The following is a 17645-nucleotide window of genomic DNA, read 5'->3' as shown; positions in this document are numbered from 1 at the left end:
GGCATTCATGGCCTGTTCAGGTGCTGCCGCCTGGCAGCACGCAACTTTAGCCAACGCTGCATGTGGCAGCAAGGAGCGCAGCTGTCCAGCCTACCTGTCATGCGGGGTTGCCTGTGGTGCATGTGCAGCCCTGGCACTTGTACGCAACCAGGGGAAGCCCTGTGCAACAGAGACTGCTGCTTTCCCCAATCCCTGCCATGCAAGTCCCAGGACTCTGCCTTCTGTTTCTCAGTGGAGTCCTGAGACCTGAATGGGAGGGAGCAGTAAAGGCAGCTGGCTCCATGGCACAGGGCTTCTCCCAGTGGTGTATGACTGCTGGGACCTGCACATGTGCTGTGGGGAGCCCTGCACAGTAGAGGTAGGTTCGGCAGGCTGTGCTCTTTGCTGTCATGTGCAGCGCTGGCTGGAGTCGCATGCTGCTGTGGCAGTGCTTGTGTGGGCCATGAGTATTCTGAGTGCCTGCTGCCTGTGCTGCTGGCACCGGCAGCAGAGACTGTGCACCTTGGGAGGGAAGTTTTTTTTCAGGTGGGAGTCCCCACACCCCTCCAACCTTCCCACCCAAGGCCTGTACTCCCACTAACCCCCTAGGCACAGGCTCCACATTCCTGCCCCACTGCAGCTCTCCCTCCCCCTGCTGCTTCTCTGCCTGCTGTTCAGTGTAGGCACTGCAGCAGGGAGACGAGGAGGAGCCGTGGGACGTCAGCAGTCATAGCAGCAGCCCCACCCAGGAGCTGTGTGCTGGCTGGGCCCGGCCCTTCTGCACACAGGAGTGGGAGTGGGGCATGTGGGCTGGGTGGGGTACAGTTAGTTGGTGGGCACCCGCAAGCCTGATTAAGTTGCCTGGCAGGCCAGATCTGGCCCACGGGCCATATTTTGCCTGCCCCGGCCTACTCCATGCTCTTATGTTCCTAGGCACTGCCCAGTGCTAATGTTGATTGGGCTGCAAGCCACTTGGTGAACTGGAATAGTACCTAGTTCTTTTAACTGTGGACACGCAGCACACAATTTTTCCAATCAAAAGCAAGAACTAGCAGCCTACCTGGGCAGCACTGCCACTGTGGAAGGGAAGGACCAGGGCCCCCCCTGCAGCTCAGACACTACCAGCAGTTTGGCCCCAGGCAGGTTCTACCAGGGCAAGAGGGGGAAAGATCTGGTCCTTTGCAGCTTTCCCCTTGACCCCTGGAGCTTCTGGCACCTTGTGCACTGTCCTTGGTGCCTGGGACTGCCTGGAGATGGGCTGCCTTGACCCTGGGGCAGTGCAGGAAGGCGGCAGGAGGGCCGTTGGGTGTGCTAGTGGCTGAAGAAGGCGGTGGGGACAGTGCACCGGGCACTGGAAGCCCACCAAGCCTGAGCTTCCAGAAGCCTGCCTGGGCTGTCCACCACCTCCTGCTCCCTGCCAGCTGTTGGGGGAGTGGGGGGGCGTGATGACTCCCTCGCCCCCTCTGTCCATAATGCTCTGTGCCCTTGCCAACCAGTCAGCAGTGGCGCACACACTCTTGGCAGCGCATGCACCGTTCGCTTGGAGCATTACAGATGGGCAGTCTAAGGCTTTTATTATATTAGAATTCCTCAAATCTGTTCTGCACTCTCCTTTCACCCTCCTTAGGCTTTTAAGACCTGTTTAAGGTTTCTAGGCAGTCTCTCTCACCTTCCTTTATTTCCAGAGTGTTTTTCTGGAAAAAAAGATTTTCTGCAGTCATTTATACTTCTAGTGTATGTATCTGCATTGCTTATGTTGTCATTGTGCTACTTGTGTTACAAGTGAAGTAACAGGCAAGTGGGGAATAGGATTTCGTTGGGAAGGACAGCATATACAGTGAACAAATAAATTAATTTAGGGGTGTAGGTTATAGCCATGTTGGTCTAAGGACATAGGCAGACAAGGTTCTTGGGGTAAATCTGTTATCTTTTATTAGACCAACTCAAATAGTTGAAAAAATTGGAAGCTTGCTAAGAAGAATTTTTCCAACTGTTTGAGTTGGTCTAACGTATCAGATTTACCTAATGAACCTTGTCTGCCTAAATTAATTGATGCACTACTTAAAGGTGCAAGATGAAATGAACCAATATGTAATCATGTTTGCCCATTATCTTTGAGAAGAATCAAAATTCAAACGCATGCAATAGTGGAGGCTTTAAACAGAGCCATGTTGTCTCATTTTTCCACAATGAGTTCTCTCTGTACTTGGCTCTTGAAAGACGAACAAGGAAAATCCCTCTGAGGAATCCCCAAAGTACTTGATTGTTTCTTCATAGCATGGGAATAATCTGGCATTTCTTCTAACACTTTTAAAATCAACATTTAAAAAAATATATATTTACTAATCAAGTGGGGAGCAAGCTGATTCCACACCTTGCATTTCATTCAAAATTTGGCATTTTGTAAAGCAGCACGTGAAGTGCTTTACAATCACTTTGCTTAAGAAACAGTTGTCTTTCAAAAACCTCTAATTGTCATGGGTTTCAGTGGGAAAAATCTCAGTGCAGTTATGTAATCTTTGGATCTTGAAATGTTTAATATATACTTTACTCTTATTGGTATGAAACACAAACCTCTTTTTATAGAAATACCACTTTAAATCTATAGTTGAACAGCTTTTGCTACAACATCACATTTTAGTCTTTCCTATTCCAAGACCAGATTCTTTTACTTTCAAACTTGCATGGCTTGTTTAAAGTTTAGATGAGAATATTTGAGTTTCACGTTATTGCCTGTTCATTAATCAGAGGTCAACTTTTTAAAGTAGTGTTTAACTTGAGTCTCAATTAATTTTTGTCATAGACTTACTCTAGTTTTGTTTTCAAGACTCTTGTAGCTTTTGAAAATGAAACGGGGATTTTTGGATAATTAAAATAATGTAGGCTCAGAACAAATACAAGGAAATTAGAAGTTTCTCTCCTGCCACACATCCATGTTACCAGCAAGGTACAAATTACATGGGTATAATGGGCTTGATTATGGCATTGATTCTCTGGTGAGAAGTTCTTATGCTGCACCTGCCTAATGTTAATATTCTTATTGATTAGAAGGGAAGAGGACAAAGCTTTAAACAAGGCTATAGATGTGTTCCACTTGAAACACCCCAGAACACTGGATTGTAGAATGAAACTAAGTTTGTTACCATCGAATAATTTTATTCCTTTTGTATTTTGCTATTTATATTTTGACCGCAATAATAAATGTTGATACAAATGAAATTATGAATCGGCCTTATTCATGCTAAAAAAACCAAAACAAGTGTTGGTTCTGGTAACAACAACCTTTAAAATTGAGAGGGTTAGTTAGCTGTGTTTAGTCTGAAGTCGAGCAGAATTAGTTTTGTTTGAATATATGGGGCTAGGAAGAAAGACATGCTGCCTCTGGTGCCTGAATTTATGAAATAAATAAACAATGAAATTGGATTCAACTTTTAAGTAGCAAGACTAATAAAGTAAAAGCTAATGTGTAGGTTGTACGGTGCAGGAAGAATTAACTTTCCTTTGGACTATAGAATAGAGTTCATGCTTCCAAATTTGTGCTTGTGCAAAGAGGCAAGAGTGGTGCACAAACGTGTTAAAGCACTCTGAACTCTCTAGGTGTCTAATATCCTTCCATTTTTTGAATATTCACAAATCAAAATGAAGATGATGGTGGCTGTGTCAAGGGAACTTAACCAAAGCTTGGAGACTGGCATGTCATTTTGCTTATTTTTTTTTTTTTAGTGAAAGTTAGTTGCAAGTTTTAAAAATAAAAACCTAAATTTGTCTCAGACTGCTGGTTAACAAACTATCCCAGACAAAGTGATTCTTTAGCACTAAGCCTGTCTCTGTCTGAGCTGCTCTGCTTCACTCTGGGTACGTAGTACCAAACTGGTTATCAAAGTGACAAGAACCTTAATGGCAGGTGGCCTCACTTTTTAATGTAGGTAAAGGTTGGTGTTTGGAACTGAACCTTAGAGATTGTGACAATGGAGGCGCTCCCCTCCTTTTCCCTTCCACAACCATTTAAAATGCTTCTAGATTTTTTTTGCATATGCCTGTGGAAGAAAACATGACTAACCTCCCTCAAATGTTTTGGTCCAGGTGTAAAAGAGAGTGGAAACCTAAAAAGGTGATTTAGGTCAAGATACAGCTATTGACTAAAGCAATTCTTGAGTAGAAAGAACCGTTTAGTTTGAATTGTGTAACCTGAAGGAAGAGTAGAAAGGTCTATAGGTAGTCACACCAGGGATGAACTTGATCTCGTGCTTACAAATGGAAAGTAAAGACAATGGGGAATGGGCCTAGGATAACTACAAAAGCAGCCAAGAATTTCCTGAAAGGAGTTCAGTAACATAACTCTCTCAAATCCTTTTATAACTAATTTTTCTAGATAAACAGCTTGTACAGTACTTGTGATGCCTCTCAAACACTTGCTCTGTTTATAATTTCACATTATTACAACACTAAATGTTTACACAGGCTATAAATCTTCCCCAAAAGAGGACTAATACATATTTATCCCATTAGCAACAAAAAATACATGTAACAAGCAACATATTAGACCCTTTTTAGATGCTATTTCTTTTCTGTGTCAAATACTACAGCTTGTCAGATGATGCTTAACCTTTTTTGCATCATTGGCTTCTCTGATTTTGTATATAGAGGCTTTTTTCTTTTAGGTTGTTCAGGGAACTACACATCTCTCATCTCAATGCATAGTGAACTTTTTCCTTAGTCTTCAGTCTGAACTACTTCAACGATGGTAAATCTGTGAATTTTTGCAATGGCTATGATTAAACAAATTGTCTCTCTTCTACAGTCCTACTTTGTCACAGATTACGATCCAACAATTGAAGATTCATACACCAAACAATGTGTGATAGATGAGAGGGCAGCAAGGTTGGATAGTAAGTAAAAAAGCATAACTTATAAATATTTAAGAGTTTAGCTGGCAGTGTCTTAAAAATAAGAGGGTGGAATGGTCAGATTTGTACACTATGTATTTATTTTGTGTGTTGATTTACAGCGGTGACTGGCTGCTTTCCTGATTGTATGCTAGAAGTTTATGAATATGCAGTTAATTGACTGTCACAGCTGCCTGGCTCAGCTCTTCTTGAGCAGTGGCTAAAGGCTGAGGGGGCAGACTGGGCTGAGCCCCACTCCTCCAGCCTGCGGTGGGAATCAGCAGGGCTCTGGTATCTGCATGGGGTGAGCTGGGATGGCCACCCTCATGCCCTGCCACTATGGCCATTGCCAAGGCCTGAGCTGCCCATGGTGGCCCAGGTGGCTGGTGGTGGCAGGGGGAGGTGCTGTGTGGTCATGCAGCATGTGCTGATGGAGCCTCAGGGGCACAGGGTCCAGCCTCTATGTGAAGGATGGAGCCTGGCTGTGGGCCTCCATACTGTCCACCCCACCCTGGTTCACCATCATGGATCTTGGGAGACACGGGATTGGGAGGGGAACAGAGGTGTGTGTTGAGGGCGGGGTGCCCACTTGTCCTGAATTGCCTTCAAAATTAATATGGTCACCATATTTATGGATAGGGGCCTGTTCAAATCACAGTTTTGCAGATTTTGTGGGAATCACAAAATCGGGTCATCTCTGAACTCTACGGGGCGGAAAAACCATTACTAGAAATAAAATGTTGGCTTCCCAGAGGGAGCCAGCAGTTCTTCCAGCCATGCAGCCCAGCACGAAATGGGCTGCCGGCATGAAGGCAAGCAGACAAGATGACTGCTGTCCCCACCCCTTTCTGCTGATTGTCTGAGATGGCTTTCTGTTGTGCAGCCCCCCATCAATCAGCAGCAAGGGGTGGGGCCATATGACAGCCCTCCACCAATCAGCAGAGGGGGTGGAGCCACCAGGGCCCTTTGGCCAATCAGAGGTCGGGGGGGGGGCTGTCATGATAAGCCCACAAACATGGCACCTGACCCTGTGATCTGCTTGCGAAATTGGCCTGCTGCTGCCTCGAATTGGGTAGACCCTTATTTATAGGTAGTGGAGTTCATTTAAGTGAAGTCATGTACTGGTTGCTTGCCACCTATGCAGGGTATAAATGTTGCCTTCCAAATGTTCTGCCTAGGGCTAGAAATATATATTGCTGAATAAAACAGATCAGTGTGGCACAGCTGAGCTACTTCCTTGGGTGAAGCATACATTGTCCTTTGTCCCACCCTTGATGGTGCAGGCCAAGGGGTGATGTAATCTCCTTGTTTTCCCCACTCAGCCAGACCTGTCCCTAGCGATCACTGGGGACAGGTGTGACTGAGCAGGGAAACTGGGGCTTTTCTCTACCCAGCCACACCAAGGTTGTGGGTCTGCCTGGACAGGAAAAGTCCCACTCTCCCTGCTCAGCCAGACTTGTGTCCTGGGTCTGGCTGATTAGGGAATCCCAAAATTTCCTGCTTATGGAGAGGTATCCAGAAATTCCCTGGGGTGTGCTTCTAAGCGGGGGCAAAGTGGCAAGTGTTCTGGGGGCTTGAGGACCCCTCAAACCTGCAGAGCCCTTGCCAGCACGGCAGGAGAGTGCAAGCAGCTCAGGCAGCTTGTACTCTTCTGCTGAAGAACTAATGGATGTCCACCGGAATAAAGCAGCAGAATCTGTTACCACCTCTTGTTATGCCACTGATTTTTCGTTTATCTGGCGTAATAAAGAGTACCGATGTGTTTGCTCAGCATTTGTGCCGCCATAAACTTTTATGGTGGCATAAATGAGATGTCGGGCGATGCCTGATTCCACCCTTAGTTCCCTGTTAGAAATCTATTTGAAAAGATTCCTCCAGGTACACTTGCCTGCTATAAACTAATCCGTGATAGAGTAGGCCTTCTGTTGCTCCTTGTCTTCAGATCTGATTTTATGCAGCCTCTTCTTACTGGGTCTGTGCCCTAAAGTTGAAGCCAACCATAAAAAATTCATCACTTGTTAGAGTCCTCCCACTTTTTTTCTAAAAAGCTAAGATCCATGAGCAGGAATCCTGCAGTATGTAGCCTTCAGAAGAAGAGAAAATCCTGATACAGGTGACCCTCACCATTCACGGGGGATATGTTCTCGTATCCCCCATGAATGGTGAAATCTGAGAATAAAAAAAAAAGGGAGCATTATATCGGTTTCTTTAGTATTTGTTATGCTTGTGGGTAACTAGTCTTCTACATGTGTTCAGTTCTAGATACAGCAGGACAAGAAGAATTTGGAGCCATGCGAGAGCAGTATATGAGGACAGGGGAGGGCTTTCTGCTTGTCTTTTCTGTCACAGATAGAGGAAGGTAAGTCTAATATGAAAATATATGAAAACGTATCTTGGAGCTCAGTCTAAAACCACTTGTTTGCATCAGTAACTATTACAATAATCCTATCTGGTACAGTAAGATCTACAGAACCTAACCAAGGATGTCCAGCCCTCACAAAGATGAGTGCTTGTACACTAGCAAGTCTATGTCAGTGTGTCTGACAGAAGTAAATAAATGAATCAAGCTGTAGCTGCAGGAAATGGCTGCATAGAAATGCAGAGCTACTCCAGCTGGTTGCTGCAGCTTCTATTTCAAAAGGCACAGCTTATCTGATCAGCTGCATGGAACTGAATTAAAAGCTGCAGCAAACAGCTGAGTGACTTGTTTTTTTTAATTTAGCAACTTGGTGTGAAGGAATTGGGTTGCAGACCACCTGGTACTAAATGGTCAGGGCTCTACTGTGTAGCTGTTAACAGATATGACAACTGATGCCATAGCTTTGTGGCTGGAATACACAATTCCCTCTCATGGAGCTTTATCCCAATAGGATATGTTGTAGCAAAAACTTCATAGAGCAACAGCATCTTTATTATTAAATTTAGGAGGATCTTAAAAGTTGTCATGGAGACTTGGTGTGGCTAGCAGATCTGAACTGTTGCTTGCCATCTAATAAAGGCAGTGCCTTTAACACCATGTTTCAGGGCTTGCTTTACATCACATTCTAACTATATAAAGACATGGGAAGAGACCTAGACTTTTTTCATAACAGCCTGATACAAGATTCCTTGTACCTTCTCCTAGTACTGGCTCCAGGTCAGGGTGGGCCTAGGTAGAGAAGTGGATCTGATCCAGGGAGGAACATAAGCATTAGCAGTAATTTATCTTACTGCTGCTGGAAAGCAGAGTTGCGTGTACCCAACCCACAACCATCACCAATCTCTGAGCAGAGCAGCAGTAACCTCAGGTGTACTTGACAGTTTACTTCTCCCAATGGTTTGTTTCTGTGGGTGACATCAACTGGATCCCTCCCCTCTGAGGGGAGGCATTTTTCCAAAGAATACCTGCTGTGAACACTGGTCCAGCTATTTGAATATTAGCTAAGTTGGGACCATATGTAGATAGATTTCTGGCTCCAGGCACTGATTTCGGCAGCATGGTGGTTTAGGCTCACTCTGCCCAAGTTTTAAATGACATGCAGATGTTTTCAGCATCTGTAGCTGGAGAGCCACTTATACCAGGCTCCCAACAGAATAAACATTTCATACAGCTGAATTTATGAAAGCAAAAGTATGACTTATAAACATAAATATTTCCTTGTATAAACAAAGTTTGATTGGTAGCACAGTTCTTTGCTCTGCTTGGCCTCTTCTTTCATTGCCTTAAGGCAGCTTCTTTCTCTTTACTCTTTGCTCTGCTGCTGCTCAGCCGCTTGAACATGCTCTCTTCTAAAGGCTCATGGTTCCCAGGTCCAATTTTAATTTGCCCTGTTCTTGCCCTTGCCTTTATCTTGCAGGCAGGAAACTGTGCCCTTATTGGCCAGTTGAATGCTTCCCCTTTTCCTGTGCTTCCAGGAAATAGCTTTTCCTAACTGGATAAACTTTTTTATAATTAAGAACAAAGTTAATGGTCAGAAGTAGCTGGAAGCTACATTGGGAGGCCTGCTTGGATTTTTGGATGAGACTAGCTGAAATAATATTCATCCCTTTTGTTTATAAGGCTACATATTTTGGCTGGGAATTTTGATTTTGGGTGCTTGGATTCAGTTCTTAAATTTTACTCCTTCCCCTCTCCTTTCCCCCACCACTGATATTTATTGCTCTTTTCCTTTCCTGGAAGTCTTGACCTCTGCTTTTTTATTCTAAATGTTAAGTTTTCCTGTGGGCTCTGGCCATAGAAGAACGGAATTAATTTTCTGTATAACTATTTATGGAAACTAACAAAATGCCTTTGCTGCCTAAATGGAGGCAGGAAGCCCCTCCTGATTTCAGGAGATACTTTTCACTCAGTTTGTTTCTGACGATAATGACTTGAATTAAGGTTGAACCAAAAATTAAGATAAGATTCAGGAACTCAAGACATTCATATTAAGAAAATTCAGAAGCTGTACCATCCCTATCATATTGATCAGTACATGTTCTTTGTGGTTCTCAAAGGCTAGGGACAGAAGTTGCACATAAACTGGTATAAGTGATCCGAAACCAGTTCAGATCTATCGCATAACAAAAGTTCAGTGCGTGTAAACTGCTTTCAAATGGCCAAAACTGGTTTAAGATGAACCTGGGTGGATGTAGTATCAGACTTAACTGAGTTAGGTTAAATTGGTTTATTGAGCTTTTGCCCTGGATCCCCTCAGCTCAACTTAACTCAGTCCCCCAGCATCCCAGGATGCTTTGCACCTCCCCCACAAGCTCCCCCTCCCCACAGGGTGGGTGGGCTAGGCTTGGCCCAAGCAGTCTGCTCCAGCCAAGTAGGGAGACATGTTCTAGTGTGCCCCAACTTATGGGCTGGGCCACTGCAGATGTTTGGCTACCCTTCCAGAATCATAATGAATGTCTCTTCACTTGCTTATGAGTTAAGCTATGCAACTTAGACTAACCTGTGAAGATTGAATTGATTCAACCTTGGGCTTTTTGATTGTCTGTACTTAACCAAACAGGGGTGGGCAAGCACCCCTGGCTGGCCTGTAGAAATGGGGTTTTGGTAGCAGGGGGCTTTGTCCACACGGTAGTGGCAGCAATAGATGTGGGCAGCAGGGCCTAATAGATCTGGATTTGGACTCTGGCTCCAGCTCTGGCAGTATGGGCTGGGTTGGAAGCATCCAGTGTTTGGAGCTAAGCTCCGTGAAAGTGGCCACTACTGGAAAACATTGCTGACTCCCACTCCAGGAAGTCAGCGCAGGTCCTCTAAATTCTATATCACCAACTTGTGTAAAGATTCAATTTAGTTTTGTGAAAGCTTGGTAATTCTCTAATTTTTGTATGCCCTGTGTTGCAATGAAATGAAAATTGACACCTGCTGCTCCTCCTTTCATGTAAACATACAATCTGAGGGGCCTGCCTATGATACCATGGCTTCAGAGCACATGTAATAGTACATTGACATCTTCCTCTCTTTTCAGCTTTGAAGAAATCTACAAGTTTCAAAGGCAGATTCTTAGAGTGAAAGACCGTGATGAATTTCCTATGATTTTAGTTGGTAACAAAGCAGATCTGGACCATCAAAGACAGGTAAACTACTAGAAGTTAGTCTTCGCTTATTTTCTAGCATCTCAACTGGTTGTGTAGGGGTTGCTATAAATACTATCAAGAGGATTGAGTTGAAATTGCAAATTAGCAGGGAGAGCAAAGAAACTGATGACTTGTACATTTTTAAATAAGTAATCACAGTGAGAGATTAATACACAAAATAACTACTATAGTTGAACACTTTAACATTTCCCTGTACAGTATCTTCTTTTGTGATTCTTCCATATACAGTAGATTCTAAAGTGAGGTTGGAGCCAGACCTAGTAATATATTGGATTGAAAGATCTCAATTATGATGTTATTGCTAAGACATGAGCACCATGTCCAATTCTTCCACACTCAGTATTTTTTCACAGCAAAGATTAGTCATAATGTACTATATACAGTAGAACACTAATGCAAGCTGTGGTGGGAAACCTAAAATCTCTCATGCTTATAGATTTTGACATGAGAAATTCACTATCGTTTTATATATAACTGAGTAATCATTAACTGTACTTGTTAAGATTATTTAACATACAAAATAGATTATGCAGCCAATTGGCAAACTTTGGCTGTCAGTTAACCAAAAGTAATGCATTTCTTTAATACTGTATTTATTTACATACCATATGCCCCCAAATAAGACTAGTGCCTTTTTTTGAGGGCAGAATGAAAAGAAATTTACTTGCATAGAAGTAATTTAATGTAACAAGTAAAAAATACATAAAACTGCTGTTCTACTCATGATAGCACGTTTGTATGCTGCAGGACTGACTTGACAATTGTAGAGATAACATGGGTGTATGACTGAAATTTTGGTATGCCTACATGAAGTAATGACACTAGCATCACCTGCTATGCACGATCATGCTTTTAAAACCAAACTATTGCTTTCTTATTTATGACGTGCATCCCAATTTTCAGTAGCTATTTTGGGAGGGAAGTTGTATCTGGTATGCAAATAAATGTGTTAAATGGATTTAAAATGATAGTTACCTTATCCTTGACCAGGAAGAAAACCTAGAATTGTTGACTTAAGTCCAAGAACAACTATGGAAACATCTATAAGTTAGCTACATAGTGATCTTGATGATGGCTTGGTAAGGGGGAACAGTTTGAACAATATAAATACAACCCAGTGCAAGGTCCTGCACCTAGGAATAAAGAACTTAGATTTTTGGCCTATGTGATCTTGGAATGCAGTGGCATAGGTGTGGGTGGGTGGGTGGTGCTGGATAACCAGTTTCATATGAGGTATAGAGATGGTATTAACTGCTAGGGCCGTGCAAAGCTTTGGGTGCTGATTTGATTTGGTGGCCAAATCTCCAAATCGAATCAAGAGACCAATAAAAAGGTCCAAATTGATTCAAAGCTCCCTGAATTGATTTAGAAAAGATTCAGAGATACGGGTAGTCCCTGCTCACTGCCGCAGGGAGCTGGACCTGGACTCTGTGCTGGTAAGTAGATGGCGGGGCCTGGAGGAGGAGGGAGGGGACCATAGGTGGAGACCTGTCGGGGCCCATCCCCTGCCTGCTCCCTCAGACCCCCTGAGCACCCCCCAACCCCCACCTACTTCCCTATCCCCATCAATGGCTGCCCCGCCCGGCCCCAGTGTCCTGACACTTTAAAAAGAGTGGGGGGAAAGCTCCTCACTTACCAGCTCCTGCCAGGCAGGGGGTGATCCCCACTGCCCTGTGCTGTGTGGGGGCTCTGCCATGAGCCCCCATCCACCACCTACTCTCCCAACCCTGTCAATGGCTGTCCTGCCCAGCCCTGGTGTCCTGGCTCTTTAAAAACAAACAAAGTCCTGCACTCAATGGTTGCTGCAATGGCCATCGGGGCTTCTGGGGGGCTTGTGGCAGAGCCCCCCCATACAGCATGGGACAGTGGGGATTGTACCTTTCCCCACCCTGCCCCAGACTGGCAGCAGCCAGTGACTGCAGGATTTTTTTTTCTTGTCAGGACACTGGGGCCAGGCGGGGCAACCATTGATGGGTCTGGGAGTGGGCAACGGATGGGGCCTGTTTCAATTTGGCTGAATTCATTTGGGACAGAGATTCAAATTGCTGCCTGCCCTCTTTTTTCCAGAGGGTCAGACTCGATCTATTGAGGTCCCTTCAAACCCTAACATCTATGAATCTATGATGTAAGCAAGTCTTAATTTTCAGTTTTTATTATAGCTTTTCCTCCAGGTTTATGTCAAGCGGCTTTTGAAGAGAAACTGAAATTAATGTAGTTTAGGTTTTCACTTAAATTATTTTTAATAGTTTAAATTAAAACCATGCTAATTATACCAAAAGGGACAAGCTAAAAATGTCTATTTAAAATTTAGGCAACTTTTTATTTGTAGCTGGCTAATTGAACTGCCTCTATTCATCTGGACTTTAGAACTAGATCTGTCTCCCTCCTCTGGTTTATATTCATACCTGAAAAAGGAAAATAAACTTCCTTGTTTCCTCACATCCCACCTTCACATTTATTCATTCATATTTACTTCAATTGAATATTCTTTCTTTATTTACAAAAAAAGGCTACATCTGTCAAAAGCTGATATAGCATTTTGGTAAAATTTTTTGTTTTACTTGCCATAAAATTTTAACATGTAAATTTTATAGTATCCAAGAAGTTTAGGTGGTGACTTGTGCTCATAGGCAGTGACTCTCCATGGGGAAATATCATCTAACAGAAAAATATACAAGAAGATCTTGTACATGACTGTAGAATAAGATAAATTCAGACTAGAAATAAGTTTCACATTTTTAACAGTGAATGGTATTAGTACTGAAATAACTTAGGGAATTTCTTTCACTTGTACTTTCTATATCACAGGTAAGTTGAGATCTAATTTTTAAATAGATATGAGCAGCAGAATGCTAGAGATACTATTTTCAAGGTGTTCTTCACATCATAAATTGCTGAAACTTAAAAGTTACACTTTGAAGAAGTCGTCATCTAGGGAAATTTTATTGGTAAGGCTTTGAGTACTCTTCGCTAAATGCTAGAGCTCAAAGAGCAGTTGCTTGGGGCTTGATACAGAAATTACTCTAAGTTTTCAGAATTACAGGGCTGGCTTCAGTTTTGACCCTATTCTGGCCTCTGTCAAGTATTGAATCTTGTGCTTTTACCTGTATTGGTGGGAGAATCCTGGGGTTGTCCCCTCAGGCTGGAATGCCCTTTATGCCAGCTGGGATTACTTGCAGACTGGCCTGTTTGACACTTGTAAGTCTGGCAGATATTTTATAACCAAAGCATTGTTTAAGCTTCACAGCAGGAACAAAACATAAAAGGATTATAATTCAATAAAAAAAAAAATACATGCATGTCTGTTGTATTCAAACCCTCACCAACTGGTGGTAACAAGCTGGCTGGGGCACAGGATGCCTCAGTGCAAGGGCTAGCTAGCAGGAAGCTGCAGACTTCTGTGGCTTCAGTTTCTCCAGCAGATCCTTTACCTGTCACTTTTTTCCCCCTTCTCTTTGTTCTGTGGCCAGCCCCTTGACAACTACCTCTTTTCTTACTTGTGTAATTTTGGCAGAAGGCAACCAAGGGTGGCAGCTTAGGCCGGATCCAGATGTGCAGGAATGTTCGGCTTGCGGAGTCGCGGACGTTTTGCAGCGCCACAAATCACATGTGTTGCATGTTAAATGGTGCACAGCACTATTAATTTGCAGTGCTGGGACAAAATTTGCTACTGGGATTTCCTGGTAGCAAAAAAAACAAACAAAAAAAACAAGCCCAGGGAAAAAAGGTGGTGCAAAGCATGCCAAAGTAGCATGACCTGGGAAAAATGTGGAGACAGGGGAGCAGGCAGTCCAGGGCTGCCTGCTCTTCCATGTCTGAAAGTTGTGGAGCCCCTGTGCTGAAGCATTCTGCAATCCAGCCAGCCACGAGACAAGAGAGCAGGCAGCTGTGGATTGGCTGCTACCCTGTCTTTGCATACCTCAGCTCAGAGGCTTTACTGTGGAGCCCCCATGCTGAGGCACCCTGTGCCCCAGTCAGCCATAGAGCATCTGGCTGGTGCTCAGTGTACCTCAAGATGGGGGAGCAGCCAGACCAGGGCTGCCTGCTCCCCCATCTCTGCGCCTCAGTTGAGCCCCCATGCTGAGACATGTAGAGACGGGAGCAGCCAACTTAGGGCTACCTGCCCACCCATCTCAAGGTATCTTGCACCACAGGCAGGAGTGGCTGTGGGGTGAGGGATACCTCAATGTGGGGGTTCCACAGCACATGGAGATGGAGGAGCAGGCAGCCCAAGGTGCCTGCTCCACATGCCACTCCCCTGGCTGGCTGGGACACAGGGTACCTCAGCTTGGGAGCTTCCTGCTAGCTAGCCCTTGCACTGAGGCACCCTGTGTCCCAGCTAGCCCCTCCTGCAGCACATGGAGCAGCAGGACAATGTGTCCCACTGCAAAGCGTACGGGCGGGGGCGTGCATTGTGCCACTGCTTTGTGCCACAAATCTGTGCTGCTACTATTTGTGCTGCTGCACACGTACACCCCTGCTCGTGTGGATGTGGCCTTAGAGAGCAACTGGTTCATAAAGTAGGCTGTTGCTTACAAAAGTTTATGACTCTGACCCAGTTAGTCTCTAAGGTGGTAAGTCTCAACCAGGGTGCCATGAGATCCTTTTAAGGATGCTGTCCAATATTAGCCCTGTTAAATGTGGAAACAACTACACATGACTCATAAGGTAAGGTTGGAGATTTCTGTTAGGACACTGCAGACAGCCTCTTATAGCTATAATCTATGACTCGATAGACTATTCATATAATTTCTGAGCAGATGGCTGTCGAACAGGGTTTCTAATAAGAGTTTCTCACAAATTTGTATCTTCCAATTGAAGCCTGGCAGCCTTCCTATAGGCCACTTTCAAGCCAAGTTGATCTGTTGAAGCTAAAACTAAAAATAGATTTACTTAATTCATATTGGAGAGAGTGGCTACTAAAGCAGTCTTCAGGGCTTGTACTGGACAGTTGTGTAGTGAAATAGGGTACCAGTATCATTTCCCAAGCTGACTTCTCCAAGGTCTAACTTCTAGGTTTCTGCAATTTATGATGTGACAAACCCCTTGAAAAAATAGTACCCCTGGTATTTTGCTGCTTATATCTATTTGAAAAGTAGATTTTTTTTAACTTATGAATTTTCCTGCACATCTCTGTGGGTAAGGTACTAGTGCACATACTAATGGTGCACTAAACATCAATACTAACCACTTTTGCCTGGAGTAAAAAGAGCAGAGTATATTCAGCACATGCTACTGTATTTTGTCCCATGCAGCATGTATATTTCTCTTCCAAAATTCAGCTGCTGCAAATTGTGGTGCACATAAGCAAGGAAATATGATGATAGCAGTTTCTTCCTCTGCCAGGGCAGAGTAGAAGAAAGTGAGAGTAATGCTGTGTTTCTGAATGTGGTGCTCCTTAGCTGTTGACTGGACACTTTCTCTCTCCTTCCCCTTCCTTCTGGCAGAAGCTTCTGCTGTAGAAGCTGCTACTCGGCTACTGCTACTTAGCATTATTTTCAAGGAAACATCTTTCTTTCAAAATCAAGGTGCATATCTTATTTCTTCCTTGCAACATGCCATTAAGTACAGCAGTTGGTTTGGCACCATTTTGCAAGTCCTAGAATAATATTCCTTTCCCACCTGCCCCCCACCACATTGACCCCTCATGTTCAAGATTTTCTAGATCAGAAGACAGATGTGGCGGGTTATCAGGGTTGCCACCTGTCTATAAAGTTTGCTTAAAAAATCCCTAAAACAACCCTAAGCAATTGGGAGCTTGATTTGAAGATCACTGGTCAGAAAGAACCTGGAGGCAAAGCACTGAAGGACAGATGGAGCCAGAGCAGCTCCATCTGGTGTCCATCTGGAGTGCAGCACCCTGCAGGGGGTCTCAGGACTTTGTAGCCCAGGGAAGCATCTGAGCCTTCATAGCCCCCCTCTTCCCTAGCGTTGTACTACTGCTGTTGTGTCCCATTTCTTGCTTGTAATAGTGTTGAGTTGTAGGTAGGCAGATAGTAATGCTCCTTTGGGAGTTACTAGGATGAGGAGGGATGGGGCAGCTGCAGGCCTAAGACAGAGTGGGCTTAGGTGAGATGGGTAGGGAACAGAAGAGCTTAAAAAAAAAAAAAATGGGAGGGGGGGGGAAGGGAGTGGTGTTGATAACTCAACGTGCCTAACTCCAGGTGAAATCCTTGAGAAAACAAGGCAGTTTTAGTTACCTGGTTAAAGAACATATAAGTTAAAGGTTCTTTCAGCTGTTAACAAGATGCATTTGCTATTGCTTTCTCTGGAAGGAGCATTAAGTTGTTTTGACTCTCATGACAGCTGTAATCTACTTTGTCTTTACTAGGATTTTATCTCGTTAAGAATGCACACATTCTCTTTTGCCCAGAGAAGACACTGCCTTTATGGTGGGGAAGGGCATAGTAAAGTTTAATCAAGTACTGTTTATCCAGGCTAACTGTGCCTTATGGCTTTCCCTGACCATATGATGAAACTCTGTGCCCTGACTTTGCTCTGTCCATTGTTATCTGAACTTTACACCAATTAAAAATCATTGTCTGGTTTGCTCTCTCTGTATACTGAAGATTTTAATGAAGTTCCTGCTACTCCTGCTTACTAGCTTAAAGCAGAATGGCAGCTGCGTTACAGCTCTTTGGGTGACTTTTTCTGTTGTAAATCCTTTGTATGACTGGGTTATCTCCACATAGCAACCAGACAATTTAAAGTGGACAAGCCCCATTGTGGCATGATTTAATTTTCAGAGGTGCTCTCTAAGGCCCTTTCAGGATCTGGCCTGCCTCCTGAGCATTCAGGAGGCAGGCCAGAACAGGGTTCGGTCCTTAGACCGATACTCTTTAATGTCTTCATCAGTGACTTGGACGAGGGAGTGAAATGTACTCTGTCCAAGTTTGCAGATGACACAAAGCTATGGGGAGAAGTGGACACGCCGGAGGGCAGGAAACAGCTGCAAGCAGTTCTGGACAGGTTGGACAAGTGGGCAGAAAACAACAGAATGCAGTTCAACAAGGAGAAATGCAAAGTGCTGCACCTAGGGAGGAAAAATGTCCAGCACACCTACAGCTTAGGGAATGACCTGCTGGGTGGTACAGAAGTGGAAAGGGATCTTGGAGTCCTAGTGGACTCCAAGATGAACATGAGTCGGCAGTGTGACGAAGCCATCAAAAAAGCCAATGGCACTTTATCGTGCATCAGCAGATGCATGAC

General features: G+C 44.1%; 1 protein-coding gene across 3 annotated transcripts in view; it reads left to right on the top strand.

Annotated features, from left to right (window-relative positions):
- The window catches only part of RRAS2 (RAS related 2), an 81868-nt gene that overhangs the window by 48842 nt on the left and 15381 nt on the right, over nt 1-17645 (top strand). For all 3 annotated transcript variants that reach the window (XM_025197410.1, XM_025197409.1, XM_025197408.1), the window contains exons 2-4: nt 4781-4868; nt 7122-7224; nt 10307-10415. In XM_025197410.1, the coding sequence (XP_025053195.1) occupies nt 7157-7224; nt 10307-10415 (177 nt within the window). In that variant the 5' untranslated portion in view covers nt 4781-4868; nt 7122-7156. The remainder of the gene's footprint in view (nt 1-4780; nt 4869-7121; nt 7225-10306; nt 10416-17645) is intronic.

The sequence above is a fragment of the Alligator sinensis genome, unplaced genomic scaffold (assembly GCF_000455745.1).
Source record: "Alligator sinensis unplaced genomic scaffold, ASM45574v1 scaffold502_1, whole genome shotgun sequence".
NCBI lineage: Eukaryota > Metazoa > Chordata > Crocodylia > Alligatoridae > Alligator > Alligator sinensis.
Note: the sequence above shows the minus strand (reverse complement) of the source record. Positions and strands in the feature narration are given on the sequence as shown.